Source organism: Procambarus clarkii, chromosome 8 (assembly GCF_040958095.1).
Source record: "Procambarus clarkii isolate CNS0578487 chromosome 8, FALCON_Pclarkii_2.0, whole genome shotgun sequence".
NCBI lineage: Eukaryota > Metazoa > Arthropoda > Malacostraca > Decapoda > Cambaridae > Procambarus > Procambarus clarkii.
In genome coordinates, this window is record NC_091157.1 from 49,324,831 (window position 1) to 49,345,329 (window position 20,499).

Here is a 20,499-nt window from a genome sequence, read left to right on the forward strand (position 1 = left end):
ACGAGTCCGTCCTCAAAGCGAAGGCCCTGGTGGCCTTCCACCGCGGCAATTTCAAAGACCTGTACCGAATTTTGGAATCGCACAATTTCTCAATACAAAATCATGGAAAATTACAGCAATTGTGGCTCAAGGCGCACTACATAGAGGCGGAGAAGCTCCGCGGGCGGCCGCTTGGCGCTGTGGGCAAGTACCGCGTCCGGCGCAAATTCCCTCTCCCGCGCACCATCTGGGACGGCGAGGAGACTTCCTATTGCTTCAAGGAGAAGTCACGGAACGTTCTGCGGGAGTGGTACGCCCACAACCCGTACCCGTCACCGAGGGAGAAGCGAGAGCTAGCAGAGGCCACCGGACTCACCACAACCCAGGTCTCCAACTGGTTCAAGAACCGCCGACAACGGGATCGCGCTGCCGAACAAAAAGACGGGTAAGTACATGTTTCGTCAAGTATCTTCACCTTCGGCGCTCCCTCACACTCCCGCGGCTCATGCCATTTACGTCACAAGTGCAATATTCAAGGGCAGACGGGACGACGCTTAATATATACACCGGACAACCTCTTGACCCCTACGGGCTCACCGTAGCCCGTGCTACTTGGAACTTTTTTGTTCCGAGTAGCTGACTCTAAAACAGCAACAACAACTCTTGACCACCCCAGTAGGTCTGGTGGTATAGCCACAGTATCTCACCTGGAAGGGTTAGCCAACAGGAGGTGGTAACCACGAGTAGGCCATCGTAACGAGTCGGTGGATTGACCTTGTCAGACGAGATAATTGCTCACACTTGCAAGACAATTGACACAGCCCGCGGCGCCCGTGTCCGGAGCCTCCCGTCTTGTTGGGAAGGTCACGGTCTGCTACTCGCATTCTTCTCCACTGTAAACATTGTCTTACTAATACACGGATCCACTCAACCTTTGTACGGATAGTTCTATACTAGCGGTGCTGGGCGGTGCTGCATATATATATATACTCAACCATGATTGGTCAGTTAGGAACACAGCCCTTGGGTCAACATAGCACAAGCATATCCCAGCACAGCATTAGACATATCTTGACGTATCTATGAATAACAATATAGCAATGCAAGATTATAAAATTCAACAACTCAGCCCAGATGACATCAGTAAATTTAAAACTACTAACTCGATGCAATGTTGGGTAGAACACCGCCACATTCAAGTCAGGTGTATATGTCAGACCTCGAGAGCTGGTACTTTGTGCTTTGCTCATTGCCTTCCCCCATCACTTTCGCCTCGACAACACAACTACTCGTAAACGTCTATGGCGATCTAGTTATAATTTTTAACACGGTGGGGACTGAGGATGGAGAGGTGTTCTTTACATGCTGTCAGCGCCCAATATGTAGAGGTTCTGGTGATAATGGGTTGGAATGGCACCGCCTTTAGCTCTATACTAACCGCTTTTGCATCATTTATCTCAACGCTGACACAAGACACATTAACATTCAGTGTGTTGATCGAGCACGAACTGTCGAGCAGAGTCTCCCTTGTCTACAACACACACACAATCCCCAGCACCATATTTAAGCTCGTTCATACGATGGTGTCAGAGCCCCAGCACCATATTTAAGCTCGTTCATACGATGGTGTCAGAGCCTCAGCACCATATTTAATCTTGTTCATAGGATGGTGTCAGAGCACCACACACACACACACACACAGGAGCCCCAGCACCATATTTAAGCTCGTTCATACGATGGCGTCGCAGCACCACCATATTAAAGCTTGCTTAAAAATCTGTGTGTGCGATGCTCGAGATGCGCCGTAAGAAGAAGGGCCTTATTACAGCATCTTAATGAATAATAAATATTGTCACACGATAAGACTTAACAAGTCCCGCGAAGCTCTTGCAAATCAGTTGGTATTATATACTACTAATTTCTTCTCGCCAACGGGGATTTAATACCTGTAAAACTTAACTAGCTAAGCAAGACGTGAAATAAGAGGAGTATAGTCTTGTATTCTCCTCAGCCTGTGGCTGCCTCCGCCGGGACGCTATGGGAGTGAGACTTGCAAGAAATTGAACATGCAACCTAACATATGACTTGTAACTATTCAGTATAGTTATATATATTTTTGTCTAATTTTATATCGAGTTTATTTAGTATATTACGAAATTTTGAACATAGGACCGCGCCAAGCAACAGCCTGTTGGACCAAGTTTTCACAGGTCAAGCCTGGACGGGCTTGGGGAGCTGAAGAACTCCCAAAACCTCATCCAGGTACAATCTAGGTATGAGTGGATGATGGTGGTTCGTGCTGGGTAAGGAATCCTCCCAGTTGTAGTGTGACGCAGGGTCAGTAATCCCCAGCTGTAGTGTGACGCTGGGTCAGTAATCCCCAGTTGTAGCGTGATGCAGTGTCAGTAATCCCCAGCTGTAGTGTGACGCTGGGTCAGTAATCCCCAGCTGTAGTGTGACGCTAGGTCAGTAATCCCCAGCTGTAGTGTGACGCTAGGTCAGTAATCCCCAGCTGTAGTGTGACGCTGGGTCAGTAATCCCCAGTTGTAGTGTGACGCTGGGTCAGTAATCCCCAGTTGTAGCGTGATGCAGTGTCAGTAATCCCCAGCTGTAGTGTGACGCTGGGTCAGTAATCCCCAGCTGTAGTGTGACGCTAGGTCAGTAATCCCCAGCTGTAGTGTGACGCTAGGTCAGTAATCCCCAGCTGTAGTGTGACGCTGGGTCAGTAATCCCCAGCTGTAGTGTGACGCTAGGTCAGTAATCCCCAGCTGTAGTGTGACGCTGGGTCAGTAATCTCCAGCTGTAGTGTGACGCTAGGTCAGTAATCCCCAGCTGTAGTAACTCTGGGTCAGTAATCCCCAGCTGTAGTGTGACGCTGGGTCAGTAATCCCCAGTTGTAGCGTGATGCAGTGTCAGTAATCCCCAGCTGTAGTGTGACGCTGGGTCAGTAATCCCCAGCTGTAGTGTGACGCTAGGTCAGTAATCCCCAGCTGTAGTGTGACGCTAGGTCAGTAATCCCCAGCTGTAGTGTGACGCTGGGTCAGTAATCCCCAGCTGTAGTGTGACGCTAGGTCAGTAATCCCCAGCTGTAGTGTGACGCTGGGTCAGTAATCTCCATCTGTAGTGTGACGCTAGGTCAGTAATCCCCAGCTGTAGTAACTCTGGGTCAGTAATCCCCAGCTGTAGTGTGACGCTGGGTCAGTAATCCCCAGCTGTAGTGTGACGCTGGGTCAGTAATCCCCAGCTGTAGTGTGACGCTGGTTCAGTAATCCCCAGCTGTAGTGTGACGGGCCAGTAATCCTCAGCTGTAGTGTGACGCTGGGTCAGTAATCCTCAGCTGTAGTGTGACGCTGGGTCAGTAATCCCCAGCTGTAGTGTGAGGCTGGGTCAGTAATCTCCAGCTGTAGTGTGACGCTGGGTCAGTAATCCCCAGTTGTAGTGTGACGCTGGGTCAGTAATCCCCAGCTGTAGTGTGGGGCTGGGTCAGTAATCCCCAGCTGTAGTGTGACGCTGGGTCAGTAATCCCCAGCTGTAGAGTGAGGGACGCTCACACTAGACAGATTTCAGTTCTAAACACAAAAAGGATGCGTTGGTCTGCATTTATGGTTGCAATATCTAACTGCTAACAATTAAACTGTAAAAATAGGATATTCGACTGTTAAAAACTGTTAACGATTATACAAATGAGTGCAAAGTGTCACCGCCAAGTGTGTGTGTGTGTGTGTGTGTGTGTGTGTGTGTGTGTGTGTGTGTGTGTGTGTGTGTGTGTGTGTGTGTGTGTGTGTGTGTGTGTGTGTGTAAATCACGAAAATAAACACGTGATTAAAAATATGACAGTGTCAGACCACGGAGGAAAATTGAAACAGGAATTACTTTAAGTACTTTCGTATATTAATACATCTTCAGAAGGAGTCCTTTTGAAGATGTATTAATATACGAAAGTACTTAAGGAAATTCCTGTTTCAATTTTCCTCCGTGGTCTGACACTGTCATATTATATATATATATATATATATATATATATATATATATATATATATATATATATATATATATATATATATATATATATATATATATATATATATATATAATAAATATAATATATATAAATGGAAACAATATTTTTATTGTTATAACATGCCTATAAAACGTTAATAGCCTGACACGGTAGGGTAACGGATAATTTGTTACCGCCGGCTAAGTGACGGGTTGTGACCCTCTAGTTACGGCGAGTGTGGCACTGTTGTGACGGACAGAAGGTGGGTTAAGGGCACCCTAGAGACGGGCCTGAGGGCCCTCGGCGAGGCTCTTGGGAAGGTAGAGTCGGGTGTCGGGCCCCGAGGTCAGCTACACCCTCAGCCGCCACCTTGGAAATATTAAACGAACGTTCCGCACATGAGTTATAATAAGTCTTTAGCAGTACTACGTTACTGTGGGAGGAGACACCACAGGCCTTAGCCTCAACACGTTACTGTGGGGGACAAACACCAGAGGCCTTAGCCTCAACATGTTACTGTGGGGGCAAACACCAGAGGCCTTAGTATCAACACGTTACTGTGGGGGACAAACACCAGAGGCCTTAGTCTCAACATGTTACTGTGGGGGACAAACACCAGAGGCCTTAGCCTCAACATGTTACTGTGGGGGACAAACACCAGAGGCCTTAGCCTCAACACGTTACTGTGGGGGCAAACACCAGAGGCCTTAGTCTCAACACGTTACTGTGGGGGACAAACACCAGAGGCCTTAGTCTCAACACGTTACTGTGGGGGACAAACACCAGAGGCCTTAGTCTCAACACGTTACTGTGGGGGACAAACACCAGAGGCCTTAGCCTCAACACGTTACTGTGGGGGCAAACACCAGAGGCCTTAGCCTCAACACGTTACTGTGGGGGACAAACACCAGAGGCCTTAGCCTCAACACGTTACTGAGAATCAAAGAACACAAACACAATATGAATCTTACCAAACAGAAAGTCGGCATACTTCACAGATGCTAATAGTCTGGACTTGAAGAAAGGGCACTTATACACGAGTTAGAAATATCGCAGTTAAATTTGTAGGTATAAAAGAAGAGAGACTTGAGAGAGCCTAGCGCACCCTAACTCCTTGAGGCCAATTTGTTTACTCACCTGTAATAGGACATTTAACTTGGAAACGCAGACAGGAGGATGTGGCCCATTGTTGTGAGGGGGCATGAAGCAGATGTGTTGGGGAAGATTTGTTCTCATGTTTAACGAGGAGAGCTCCCAAGTCTGCGGGCAGAGAAAAGAAATTATAGTTTGTGCCATTAGCCGTCTGTTTTTTCAATCATGTTTAGATTGAATGCATGTACTTAGGGCTAATATATGGTGACAGTAATGGTAGTTATGGTCTTCTAGATGGGCAATGTGCCTCCCAACTGCATTATAATTCAAGGAATTGAAATATTTCTGGGGGACAAACAGGCTTAAATTGCCAACATGGTTTTTGTTGCAATTGTGTTATTGTTCCTCTTTTATTTTGATGTTTAATACATTTTAATTTATCAGTTTTAAAAAATATAAAAAATATATGCTAACTAGAGTTGTTTGCTCCTTAAAACATGTATATTTCGAGTGTTACTGTTTATGACTTGCTAGTGAAGAAACGCTGGAAGTGAAACTAAGACAAGCACCACTCCTCCTCCTTCCTTGCCTAGTTTGGTGAGGGATGGTGATGACTGTGATTCATGGTACACTTTGTCCAGCTTATAACACGCTTGACGGCCAACGAAAGCTTCGAGAAATAGTTTCGTTTTATCAGTCATCCTCTGTCGCGCTGAGTTACTGCAGCGTATACGCTATTATCTTCATATTCTTTTGTCCAACACTTCTCAACCTGGTCAAAAATGTTCTTTATTTTAATTTTTGTAATGTCTTTCGCAAATATATTCAAATGACTTTATAAATCTATATTAAAAAGTCATTAAAAAGGCCCTAATGTCTATGGGTCTGTCTACATTCACTTGTGTTTAATTTAATTATAAATTTTAAAAATTTGTGTAAAGGTCGTTTGGGTTTGACAAAGGATTGGAAACAATCCGGAAGCGCTTAGATGTTTACTCTCTCATTCTTCAAATGTGGTAGTCAATAACCTTATCTTGATACTCGGTGCGACTCTAGCATATTCAAGTGATTTGATGCAATAACTGAGCATAAGTCTATCCCCAGCAGATGAACAAATCCAAAAGGGCCGTGACGAGGATTCGAACCTGCGTCCGGGAGCATCCCAGACACTGCCTTAATCGACTGAGCTACGACAGGGTTAAAATGTTGATGCATCTGATGCATTTGATGCATCACGTTAGTGTGATCTGTGTGCTATCCCCAGCAACGTTGCAGAGTGCTGGGAGGATGAGGGTCTCAGGATTTCCTAGCACTTTTAGACAGTCGCTGGCTGAGTGGTTACAGTACTCAACTGCTAGGGGTAAGGCACCCTGGCGGACCGGGTTCGAATCTTTGACGGGGAATAAAGTTGACATTTGCGTATCACACTAAGATGCTCAGATTCGGGTAGGCTCAGTGCTCAGACTTCAGGTAGGCTTAGTGTTCAGAATTAAGGTAGGCTCAGTGTTCAGACTTAAGTAGCCTCTTTGTTCAGACTAAGGTAGGCTCAGTGTTCAGACTTAAGTAGCCTCTTTGTTCAGACTAAGGTAGGCTCAGTGTTCAAGACTAAGGTAGCCTCAGTGTTCAGACTAAGGTACGCTCAGTGTTCAGACTAAGATAGGCCCAGTGTTCAGACTAAGGTAGCCTCAGTGTTCAGACTAAGGTAGGCTCAGTGTTCAGACTAAGGTAGCCTCAGTGTTCAGACTAAGGTAGGCTCAGTGTTCAGACTAAGGTAGGCTCAGTGTTCAGACTAAGGTAGCCTCAGTGTTCAGACTAAGGTAGGCTCAGTGTTCAGACTAAGGTAGCCTCAGTGTTCAGACTAAGGTAGCCTCAGTGTTCAGACTAAGGTAGGCTCAGTGTTCAGACTAAAGTAGCCTCAGCGTTCAGACTAAAGTAGCCTCAGCATTCAGACTAAAGTAGCCTCAGCGTTCAGACTAAAGTAGCCTCAGCATTCAGACTAAAATAGCCTCAGCATTCAGACTAAAATAGCCTCAGCGTTCAGACTAAAGTAGCCTCAGCGTTCAGACTAAAGTAGCCTCAGCGTTCAGACTAAAGTAGCCTCAGTGTTCAGACTAAGGTAGCAGCGTTCAGACTAAAGTAGCCTCAGCGTTCAGACTAAAGTAGCCTCAGCGTTCAGACTAAAGTAGCCTCAGCGTTCAGACTAAAGTAGCCTCAGCGTTCAGACTAAAGTAGCCTCAGCGTTCAGCCTAAAGTAGCCTCAGCGTTCAGCCTAAAGTAGGCTCAGCGTTCAGACTAAAGTAGCCTCAGCGTCCAGAGCAGAGTAGCAGCTCATCCAAACATGTGTATTTACAAATTCCTTCCTTTACCTCTGTTAGGCTACGCGCGAACATCCCATTTTCTGTAAGTTACAACTGGCGCAGCAATGTGCAGGTGAAGGGTGAATCTGGTTTATGCTTCCCGGGAATGTCACTCTTGTCGCCCTAGATCAAGCGATTTCTTTTAAGTAATTGCATCGTTCACCAGACAGTCAAATACAACTTACTGTCAGCGTTTCAGATATGGAAGTTAATGGCTTGGGAGCCGTTTGGTCTGGCAGCAGAGGAGGAAAAGCAACTACAGAAATCTGCCATAAACATCTTCAAAATCATACACGCTATAATGAACTAGAAAAGCTTTAATAATACTCATATGGAATGTCAATTTACACAAAAAATTATATATATATATATATATATATATATATATATATATATATATATATATATATATATATATATATATATATATATATATGTCGTACCTAGTAGCCAGAATGCACTTCTCAGCCTACTATGCAAGGCCCGATTTGCCTAATAAGCCAAGTTTTCCTGAATTAATATATTTTCTCTAATTTTTTTCTTATGAAATGATAAAGCTACCTATTTCATTATGTATGTGGTCAATTTTTTTTATTGGAGTTAAAATTAACGTAGATATATGACCGAACCTAACCAACCCTACCTAACCTAACCTAACCTATCTTTATAGGTTAGGTTAGGTAGCCGAAAAAGTTAGGTTAGGTTAGGTTAGGTAGGTTAGGTTGTCGAAAAACAATTAATTCATGAAAACTTGGCTTATTAGGCAAATCGGGCCTTGCATAGTAGGCTGAGAAGTGCGTTCTGGCTACTAGGTACGACATATATATATATATATATATATATATATATATATATATATATATATATATATATATATATATATATATATATGTATATATATATATATATATATATATATATATATATATATATATATATATATATATAAACATGTGTGTGTGTAAATCACAAAAATTAACGTGATGAAAAATGTGAGTGTCAGACCACGAAGGAAGAATTGAAACAGGAATATCCTTAAGTATTATCGTATTTTATAATAGATCGTCTAATACAAGATGTATTATTGTATTTGATATATTAATGCATTTGACCCTTCTGAAGATATATTATTAATTACGAAAGTACTTAAGGAAATTCCTGTTTCAGTTCTTCCTTCGTGGTCTGACACTGTCATATATATATATATATATATATATATATATATATATATATATATATATATATATATATATATATATATATATATATATATATATTACCTAGTAGCCAGAACGCACTTCTCGCCCTACTATGCAAGGCCCGATTTGCCTAATAGGCCGAGTGATTTTCTTTATTCTCAATAAATTGTTTCCAATTGGTTTATTTTAAATATTATTCTTATATTGTATTATGAACATAAATTCTTTATTTAGTTATGCTAGTTTAGGTTAGGTTAAGATAGGTTGGGTTAGGTTAGGAAGGGTTGGTTAGGTTCAGTCATATATCTACGTTAGTTTTAACTCAAATTTTAAAAAATTAACTCATACATAATGAACAGTATAGCTTTATCATTTCATAAGAAAAAAATTAGAAAAATATTGAACTTCAGGAAAACTTGGCTTATTAGGCAACTTGGGCCTTGCATAGTAGGCCAAGAACTGCGTTCTGGCTACTAGGTAGAACATATATACACTATATATATATATATATATATATATATATATATATATATATATATATATATATATATATATATATATATATATATATATATAGGAAGAGTTTACTTTATTCTTGGAAATTTTATTTAATATTTAGACCTTTATAATTCTAAGCTGTGCAAAGAGAAAGACATATTTCCGAGACATAAGGCCTGTTGAAGCGTACATCAGTGAGTCTCCATCTCCCAGGAGTCATCTCTCATCATGTCTACAATTGTCAGCTAAACATAGTCATTAGATTATTTTAGCTATGCGTCTCTGCGAGTGTGCTTGTGTGTATTGAGGTGCGATGCCTGGCAAGTTCTTTTATTAGTAACGACCGACTTTAATTCAATGTCCTAATTTATTTGTTTGCATGCACAGGGGGTTGGGGGTTGGTGTCTAGTTTCCCAGCTTGTAGCTTCCGAGACATGTTTGTTTCTGTGAAGGTCAAGTATAAATGACAACAATAGTGGCGACCAAAATATTATTTCCCGCCATAATACGAGCAATGCGCTACGGAATTTGAAGCTTAACATCTCCGTGTCATACTTTAGCCCTAAGTGGGTAATTGTTATCTTTAAACGACAAACACCAGTTGCTTCCTAGACTCTGGGACAATCTTATTATATATTGTAGCTTATTTGTGCAGACTTTAGGGGAGAGGAAGGAGGGATACAAATTATTTCGTACACACAACACTTCGCCAACGGATTTTAGAACCTATCCAATTTTACTTAAGCTAACCTAACCTAACCTAACCTATCCAACTGAGCCTAACACAGCCTAGCCTCATTGACTGATAAAGATTAAGCCACCCAAGAGGTGGCACAGGCATGAATAGCCCCGTAAGCTTAACCTGTTGTTTTAGATTCAGCTACTCAGAACCAAAAAGTTCCAAGTAGCACGGGCTATGGTGAGCCCGTAAGTGAAGGCTCCTTAGAGCCCATTATCTGTATCAATAACTGATATTAGAGATCTGGGGATGGATGGGGGGGGGGTCTTTATGGTGGTTTTCAGCCCTGGAGGAGCTTAACCTCAACTAATATATCCTATATACTGTGGTGACAATTAGAAAACGAGCTTTGTCGTGCCGTTTTGGGAATTATTTGACCATTCACAACAAATTTATGATTTCAACTAGTCGTGTAATCCAGGGAAAGATTACACAGTCTAGTTGAGAAAATTAAATGGAACTTGTATCCAATCCCAACATGTATGTATAGCGCAAGCGGCTACACAGGCTACAAGCCCGGTCACAGCCGCAGGTAAGCGACTCCTTGCCTTTGAAACACCCCATGTGTATCTTTGATTACCTCCCAATTGGTCATTAAGCTGGGGAAGAGCCTAGTCACGACCATGAAACTGTCCAACACACATTCCCACTGTGCTACAGACATCTCTCTCTCCCCCGCCTCTTTCAAAAAGTTAACTTTATGATTCGCATCCAAATTAAGATCTGTTATGACCTCAAGGCAGATTTTTACACACGACGTTCCTGTCAACATTTATATTTGAGTTGAGGTTATAAGAAGCTGCTCAGAACTGGCAGTGAACCGGGCATGGCAAGCATGGGCATGGCAAGCATGGGCATGGCAAGCATGGGCATGGCAAACAATAATGCAACACATGTGACCACGGGCACGAGCAAGGCGGCAAGCACGGACACGGTAAACATGGGCATGGCGGGAAGCACGGACACGACGGTACGCCCGGACAAGCACGGCGACAAGCCTGGCAATGGTAAAGCACGGACACAGTTAAAATTTACACAGGCACACCAAGAATGAGCACGTCAAATATGGTTACGGTGGCAAGCACAGGCACGGTGAATCTGGTCTCGGCGGGCAGGGTTGTTGTTGTTATAGATTCAGCTACTCGGAACAAGTTCCAAGTAGCACGGGCTATGGTGAGCCCGTAGTGGACTTACCTGGCACAGGAGCGGGGCAAGTAGCACGGGCTATGGTGAGCCCGTAGTGGACTTACCTGGCACAGGAGCGGTGCTGTGTGGGAGGGAGATACAGGCAAAGTAATATACTCTTTCCTGGTCAAAACAAATTAGTGTTGAGGTGTTGCAGCGGTAAGTGTCATCCCACATTTTGCCTCGACTGACGCAGCTGTCACATCGGTGGACAGCTGAGGCAAGTACTCAAAGCAGCGCGCCACTGATGTTCCTACAGCGGAGGGGCAGAGGTGAGTACATATAGCGGTGGACTGCGGAAGTTAGTCACGGGGGAGACATCTCCCGTCACGCAGGGCGCAGTCGCACCTCGACAGATCTCCAGTATCATTTATTGATACTGGTAATGGCTCAAATGGGCCACCACTTACGGGCTATTCATGCCCGTGCCACCTTTTGGGTGGCTTAATCTTCATCAATCATCAGTCGGAAATTAGTACTTCCAGCGGGGATAAGGTACTTAACCTACCGAAGCGTCTGATAACGAAGTGCCATAACATTACAAGACTCGCTTTGATGTCTCTGGGTTTAATGTATAAATTAGGCTAATACTTTACGGGCTCACCATAGCCCGTGCTACATGGACATTTCGTTCTGAGTAGCTAAATCTAAAACAACAAACAAACAGGCTAATACAAGACAATTGGTAACCATAAAATTGTCATCTATGCAACTCTGCAGAGTTCATTCATTAGCATTGGCAAGCAAATTATTATTTCCTCTCGGAATATATTCAAAAAAGGTGACTGAGATAAATAACCCAACTCACACATATGGAATGGATGTTGCAATGTTTCACACCACGAAATAAGGATCCAGGGGACTTGAAAGTGTCCAGGGGACTTGATAAGTGTCCAGGGGACTTGAAAGTGTCCAGGAGACTTGATAAGTGTCCAAGAGCGGACCAAATCTTCGTGAAGTTGAACAAATCCAATTTTGAAGTTAAACAAATTCGTGAAGTTCATTCCATGTGTGTGGATTGGGTTCTTTATACATATTATTTTTTCATTTAGCTATGACAAAAAGTCATGCTTAACGATAATCACCAGCATCAAGAACAATATCTCGCAAGGATGAGGAACAGTTCCTCCAGACACTGATGGACTACCTCGTCTGCGTATGGCGCCAGTTGCTAGGCTATCAACATGTGCTAGGCTCTCAACATCAGCAGAAAAAGGGTTTGCCTCTGTTCTATATCCTAGGCTTGGCTTATTCTACAATAAATACACTGTTGTATAAACATTTTTGTATGCATAACCTGCATGTTTTGCTTTAGCATACATAAAACTTTTTTCTCCATTACTCATTTTATTTGAATACTTTGAAATTAATTGTATAAAATATGAATATAAAACGTGATTTTCTGTGCTTATACATGTGATATTTAGTTTTTGTTTTAATTATTCATTGATTTAAGCATTCGTGTTTACCCGGGCACTCCGCCAGGGTGCGAAGAGATCTGGGAACACTGGTAGGCTTGGTAGGAAGAGGCGCCGCCGCAGGCAGGAAACGGAACGACGCGCTGATTGCTATCTCAGCCACGTGTCCGGAGCGGACATTGTTGGATACGGAGGAGAGGTTCACAAAATATATGGTTTGAATAGAGGACGCGTTCACGAGAGCTGTCCTTGGTCTGGGAGGGTGTGATCTCTCTCTGGTATTGGAATATGCGTTCAGGAAAATTGTCTTTGGTCTGTAAGGATGCGTTCACGTGTTTTTTCTTAGTTTGAGAGGATCCGTTTACGAAAGCACTCATTGATCTGAGAGGATACGTTCACAAGAGCTCTCCATGGTCCAGGAGGACACGTTCGAAGGCTTTTCCTTCGTATGGAAAGATACGTTTAAGAAAGCTTCATTTTGTCTTGTTACGTGGGTTCAAAAATAAAGCCTTTCTCTGGTCTAAAAAGACAAGTTCTCGGAAAATATTACTTTTCGTCGAAACAAACATCCATCGTTCACACGTTACGTTCAAAGGATATAAAGCAAACTGGTCCTAACGCATCCAGCTCCACGCCTACTGGTGGAGGTGGACGCGTTTAGAGGCGTGAACGTTACCGTGTCGTAGCTCAGTCGATTAAGGCAGCATCTGGGGATGCTCTCGGACGTAGGTTCGAACCCTCGTCACGGCCCTTGTGGATTTGTTCGCGTGAACGCGTTTCCGGGGAGGCGCCATCGCCTCTCCTCGCCGTCACAAATTATCCTTTAGTGTAAAATTGTCTCCCGTCCCTATTACTTAGTTTAATGACTACTATTTCTGTACACAGTAGTAATACTTTTTCCTGATAGTGTTATTACTACGGTCTTTTAACCTGAAAACCATGGACACTTATGGATTATAGGCAAGAGTTGTCTTCGTGAGGGTGGTGTGTGTGTGTGTGTGTGTGTGTGTGTGTGTGTGTGTGTGTGTGTGTGTGTGTGTGTGTGTGTGTGTGTGTGTGTACTCACCTAATTGTACTCACCTAATTGTGCTGTGTGTGTGTGTGTGTGTGTGTGTGTGTGGTGGGAGGTGTGTGTGTGTGTGTGTGTGTGTGTGTGTGTGGTGGGAGGTGTGTGTGTGTGGTGGGAGGTGTGTGTGTGTGGTGGGAGGTGTGTGTGTGTGTGTGTGTGTGTGTGTGTGTGTGTGTGTGTGTGTGTGTGTGTGTGTGTGTGTGTGTGTGTGTGTGTGTGTGTGTGTGTGGTGGGAGGAGTGTGTGTGTGTGTGGAGGGGGAGGTGTGTGTGTGGAGGGGGAGGTGTGTGTGGGGAGGGGGAGGTGTGTGTGTGTGGTTGGAGGTGTGTGTGTGTGAGGGGGGGAAGCGTGTGTGTGGTGGGAGGAGTGTGCGTGGGGTGGGAGGTGTGTGTGTGGGGGGGGAGGTGTGTGCGTGGGGTGGGAGGTGTGTGTGTGTGTGGGGAGGTGTGTGCGTGGGGTGGAGGTATGTGTGTGAGGGGGGAAGTGTGTATGTGGTGGGAGGTGTGTGCGTGGGGTGGGAGGTGTGTGGAGGGGGGGGGGTGGCGAATGTGAGGGTGGGGGGATGATGTGTATGTGTTAAGGGGGGAAGGGGTGTGTGTGAAATACGTAATCCTATATATTTCACAAATAAAATACTCAAGGTATGATTCGTAAACCGTTACATACCAATATTACTCGATTTTATTAAACATGCTTCGTTTTGTCATTTGCTATTAGTATTGCTGCTACGTATGTTATCATATTATAAATCTATTAATATGACAACAAATATTGCTATTTCTGACAGCATTATTAGGTCTAATACAGTGTTCTATATACTGTATCTCGGGCAGGTACTTTGCCTATGTAGAGCTGCTTGAGGCTTTCAAACAGTGGTTGCTATGTGTGTTTTCTGTAACAAAGTAATAGTAAATCATATTGTATAAATATGCCCGAAATATGCTCTGAATAATGCTTTGAAATATGCTCCGATGCCCGAATATGCTCTGCCCGAAACGCTGCGCGTACTAGTGGCTTTACAAGATTGTAAATACCATGCGATGTATTCTCACAAACCTAATGTACCTTCTTGTATATAAATAAATAAATAAATAAATGAATAAATAAATAAATAAATAATTAAATAAATAAATAAATAAATAAATAAACTAGTACGAACCTAGAAGAGTAGGAGTAGGTGGTAGAAGCTTCAGGGAGAATCCACAAGGTTTCCTCTGAATACCCTCTATTCTTTTCTCCGAGGCTATGGGTCCCTATAATTACACTTTGTATTTATTGGATATATTTTATCTGAGAACAAGTTCAAACGGATTTAGCGTACACGTACAGTATGTACTAGTATAATGCACATATGATTTAGCAACAGTTTGCAATAAATTGCAGAAAAACCGGTCACAATGCAACCCGTTCTCGCACTTGTTTATAGTCAATATTGGCTTATTTAATAAGTGCATATGTGACATACTAATTGATTGTGAATATTTTAGTTTACCTTGAAAAGCTTCATAGAAAACACCGACCTCACCTAACCTTCTTAGTATGTTAAGATAAGCATCTTATTGCTTCTTAGTTACAATTATTACTTAACCTATACCGTTGATAGGTTAAGTAATAATTGTAAATAAGAAGCAATAAGATTGCACAATGATCTCTCGTCACCTTGAGCATAGTGCCAGTGAAGTTTTGCAATTATCTCACTCACATTGAAATTGCAAATGAGTTGACCGTCTGTCATAACAATCAACTCTAATCAAATCCACCTTTGGTCTCCCGAGTGTCACCAGCTCTACTTATCTAACAGTCCTTACCTAAATGTTATCTAACTTAAGAACATGAGAACAAAAGTAACTGCAGAAGGCCTATTGGCTCATACGAAGCAGCTCCAGACTTATCTAACAGTCCTTACCTAAATGTCGACAGAGACGTGACATCCAGCCTATGTGTGTGTCGTTCAGGTCGACCTCTGGTGGAGGTGATGGCTCGAACTTATATTAAGAGACGTTAAAGAAGTAGAAAATTAGGAGAAATAAATAAGATCACTGGATTGTGTTGGGGGACAGCTGGATTCGTTTTGGGATCTTACCTGTAGGGGGGTTCTGGGAGTTCTTCTACTCTTAATAGTTCTTTTATTTAGCTTATCTTCTATTCCCCAAGCCCGGCCTGGGACCCGGCTTGACTTTAGAGAACTTTGGTCCAACAGGCTGTTGCTTGAAAGACACCTAGTGTCCCATGGGGGTGACACCCAGTGTCCCATGGGGGTGACATCCCTATGTGTCCATGAAGATACATAAGAATTTAATCACGTCCCTATTATTAAGATATTGTCTACTAAACTGAATCATTTGGTCCATCTAAATAATGAAAACAAAAATTCCTTCATAATTATAACCACATTTAAATACATTATAAGTTAAAACTGAGAATTTGCCTCTCAGAATACCCGCATGACTAATTGCTTCTGTGTTTCTTTATGGAAATTACATGTCAGAGTGGTCTACACTGATTGCTTGGGTGAAAATATGCGAGTGCTTTAAGGAATACTTGCTTGGATTAAGTGTTGGACTGAACCTAGGTCTGTATTTTCCTTCACTCGTATCTATACCTCCTTGATGGGGTTCTGGGAGTTCTTCTACTCCCTAAGCCCGGCCCGAGGCCAGGCTTGACTTGTGAAAGTTTGGTCTACCAGGCTGTTGCTTGGAGCGGCCCGCAGGCCCACATACCCACCACAGCCCGGTTGGTCCGGCACTCCTTGGAGGAAACTATCTATGTCAATTATTTGGGGTTTGACATGCCATTACGATAGCCAGTCCTACATGGCTGAAACCTGTCAATCACTTGTTCTAAATATATAATAATAATAGTAACAATAATAATTTTCAATAATATTATGTCAACCGATGACAAGATGGAACCCAAAACATCACAATGCAATAACATGAATTCATATTAATATTTTCACTAATACAGTATTATAAACTTAATGTTCATGTGTGTTATTATTTAATATAATTTTTTTTAATGCTGACATTATTATTTTACAACTTGTCCCCCCCCCCACCAAAAAAAATGGTGGAACCGTCCCAAAAAATTATGGAACCGCCCACAAAAATGATAGAACCGCCCCCTAAAATGAAGGAACCGCCCCCAAAAATGATAGAACCGCCCCCTAAAATGAAGGAACCGCCCACAAAAATGATAGAACCGCCCCCTAAAATGAAGGAACCGCCCACAAAAATGATAGAACCGCCCCCTAAAATGAAGGAATCGCCCCCAAAAAATGATAGAACCGCCCCCTAAAATGAAGGAACCGCCCCCAAAAATGATGGAATCGCCTCCAAAAATGATGGAACCTCCCCAAAAAAGAATGGAACCGCCCCAAACATTATGGAACCGCCCCCACAAATGATAGGGAACCGCCCCAAAAATGATGGAACTGCTTCAAAAAATGATGGAACCGCCCCAAAAATGATGGAACTGCTTCAAAAAATGATGGAACCGCCCCAAAAATGATGAAACCGCCCCAAAAATGATGGAACCGCCCCAAAAATGATGGAACCACCCCAAAAATGATGGAACCGTCCCAAAAATGACGGAACCACCCCATAAATGATGAAACCGCCCCAAAAATGATGGAACCGCCCCAAAAATGATGGAACCGTCCCAAAAATGACGGAACCACCCCATAAATGATGGAACCGCCCCAAAAATGATGGAACCTCCCCAAATAATGATGGAACCGCCCCAAAAATGATGGAACCTCCTCCAAAATGACGGAACCGCCCCCAAAATGATGGAACCGCCCCCAAAATGATGGAACCTCCCCCAAAATGACGGAACCGCCCCCAAAATGATGGAACCGCCCCAAAAATGATGGAACCGCCCCAAATAATGATGGAACCGCTCCAAATAATGATGGAACCGCCCCCAATATGAAGGAACCGCCCCAAAAATGACGGAACCGCCCCAAAAATGATGGAACCGCCCCAAAAATGATGGAACCGCTCCAAATAATGATGGAACCGCCCCCAAAATGACGGAACCGCCCCAAAAATGATGGAACCGCCCCAAAAATGATGGAACCGCCCCAAATAATGATGGAACCGCCCCAAATAATGATGGAACCGCCCCAAATAATGATGGAACCGACCCAAATAATGATGGAACCGACCCCAAAAATGATGGAACCGCTCCAAATAATGATGGAACCGCCCCAAATAATGATGGAACCGCCCCAAATAATGATGGAACAGCCCCAAATAATGATGGAACCGCCCCAAATAATGATGGAACCGCCCCAAATAATGATGGAACCGCCCCAAATAATGATGGAACCGCCCCAAATAATGATGGAACAGCCCCAAATAATGACGGAACCGCCCCAAATAATGATGGAACCTATGGCTACAATGGATGGAATGTACAAAACATGAACTGTTGTTCAAAAAAAGTTCACGATATGTACCATTAGAATTCTAAAATGAAAAACAGAAGGCTGACCATAAACCAAATCTAGCTTGTCCTAGGCCTAAATAAAATTTTTAGTCCATAGTTGTACTAAAATAGACCTCGGATTATTTAGAACTAGTTTTTGCCTCGGTTGTTGAGCCCTCTACCAAATTATTATTCCAAAAGTGGACATCTCTTAAGTGTAACAACATTTTGTATTACCTCAGAAGTAACTACTGGTACTCTCACTTTTGGATGGCAGGCTTTATTATTATTATTTTTATTATCATTATTATTATTTTCATTAATTTAATTTGTTATTACTATTAAATTTCATTTAGAATTATTATCGTTATTGTTATCATTATTATTCTTATCATTATTATTATTATTATTATTGTTATTATGACCCGTATTATCAATATTATTACCTGTAGCCCATATAGAGACCACGAGCCTAGTAAACTTACTCTTAAGGGCACTGATAATAATATCGCGGAACGTTTGGGTCGTGAGAAATGCAATGCAAGCGAACAAGACCTACGCTATCCTGTACCTTGATGACAGTACTGGATGGTATGACTGGAAATCAGTACCCTGAAATTATTCCTTACGATAGCTAGATTCACGGTAGGCTCTACTGAAACTCGGAACTAGAAACCTAGTCTAGTGAAACTCGAAATTAGAAACCTAGTCTAGTGAAACTAAACTGAGCGTTAACAAAGGGACCTTAGGCTTTTCATTACCCTTCTTTAAATTAGGAAGCTTTGTAGTTTATTAACTCTTGTGTTTTTGATGATATCCTCATAATGCACCCAAAATTTGCCAGTGCAGACTACTGGTCACATGGCCCTGTATGACTAACCAGTCTGCGTCATGGGAATTTTTAGCATCACGTAGTTCCTGACTCACGAAGTACCCTTCAAATAGTAGGGAAGCTGCAGAAATGCAAATGTATCTTAAATGTGTTAATAAACAAATCTTTAAATTATATATATGCAATTATCAACAGACTCCTGTCAGCAAGAAGGCTCTTCCCAATGGGCACAATATCTTAGATTAGCATTGGTCAGATGTTGAATAAACGATGATTTGCCGTTGAACTGCTGTTGCTCTATGGATATTATGCATATTGGATTAACTCATTCCTTTGGATTGTTCCTGATCAGCCAAGCTGTTGCCGAAACCGTCGGCATGGGCAACGGAACAGCCCTCAACAGAAGAACACATTAATCTGTAAAGTATCTGACATTAGGTGAGATTTGTCGACATTTTTTTCAATTTCGATTTGTATTGAATTGGCAATATTGTTTTGTGAGTTATTGTTGTGGTTGTTTCAGCTGTTTAGCTTATTAAACTACCGCTGTTATTAGCGGCGTTTGTGTTGTCACTGTTGTTGAAGATTGTGGTATTGTTGGTTAGGTTCGTGTTGGTGGTGTTTGACTTCTTGTTAAATTGTTGTTCAACAATCATTGTTGAAGATTGTCTTGGTATTCGTATTAGAATGCCTTTGATGCTTTGTTATTGTAAAAATAATTTTGTATTTATATTGTATTTATATTTATATTGTTATAATATATTGTATATTGTTATTATATTGTTATATTAATAACATTTGCATTGTAATTATATATATTGTAAATAATTTGTTGTATCTAAATTGTTAATTTTAATCATAAGGTTATTAGGCCTTAGCTTCAATTGCAGAAACTAGTTTCTTATGGATTCAATTTGAAACAGACTTAGTTTCAATTAACATAATTTTCTCTGCAGAATTATTAGTGTAATTATTTCAGTCATTCACTGTTTGGGATAGTACACACTCGACCGGATAGGCCTTAGAGCACTTGCTGACAAATGTACTCCCATAGACGCACTCACCTAGATGTGTGCTTTAGAGGGTCGAACTTCACCTCTCCCACCCCCGTCCCGTCCTTACTATCCAATATCTGGACAGTAAATGGAATCGCTTATATGGTTCATGTCGTAATTTTTGTTTAGTTGTATATTGAGTTGGCCTCGACAATCTGTTTAGATCATTCCACCTTCTGGCAGCTCTTGAAGCGTTTCCTGACTCCCTCCGGTAATGTTTGAGTGGTAGTATGCGCACGCGTGTGCGCCTGACCAGTCGTGTGCGTGCGTGTATGCCTGCATGAATGCCTGCATGAATGCATGTCAACTACTAGCTGCCGGAGGCATGTCATGTCTTTACTATTTGTGTCTGCAGAATCGAGCTATTAGTTCTTGGGACCCCGTCTTTCTAACTAATCTATATTTTACCTCTATATCTACTATATATATTTCTCTAACACAAGCACTCTTCCCCAGGAAGCAGCCCGTAGCCGCTGTCTAACTCCCAGGAACCTAATTACTGCTAGGTGAACAGGTGCATCAGAGTGAAAGAAAATCTGCCCCAGATGTTTCCGCCTCGGCCGGGAATCGAACCCGGGCTCTTAGGACTACGACCCCCGAGCGCTATCTACTCAGCCGTGAGGCCCCAGCTCCTTGGAGCAATTTC

The 20,499-nt window shown here is 42.4% G+C and overlaps 1 protein-coding gene across 1 annotated transcript in view; it reads left to right on the forward strand.

Annotated features, from left to right (window-relative positions):
* Nucleotides 1–20,499, forward strand: part of LOC123759678 (homeobox protein SIX1) — a 200,690-nt gene that overhangs the window by 366 nt on the left and 179,825 nt on the right. The window contains exon 1 of the mRNA XM_045744888.2: nucleotides 1–424. This exon is cut by the window's left edge and continues 366 nt beyond it. Coding sequence (XP_045600844.1) covers nucleotides 1–424 — 424 coding nt within the window. The remainder of the gene's footprint in view (nucleotides 425–20,499) is intronic.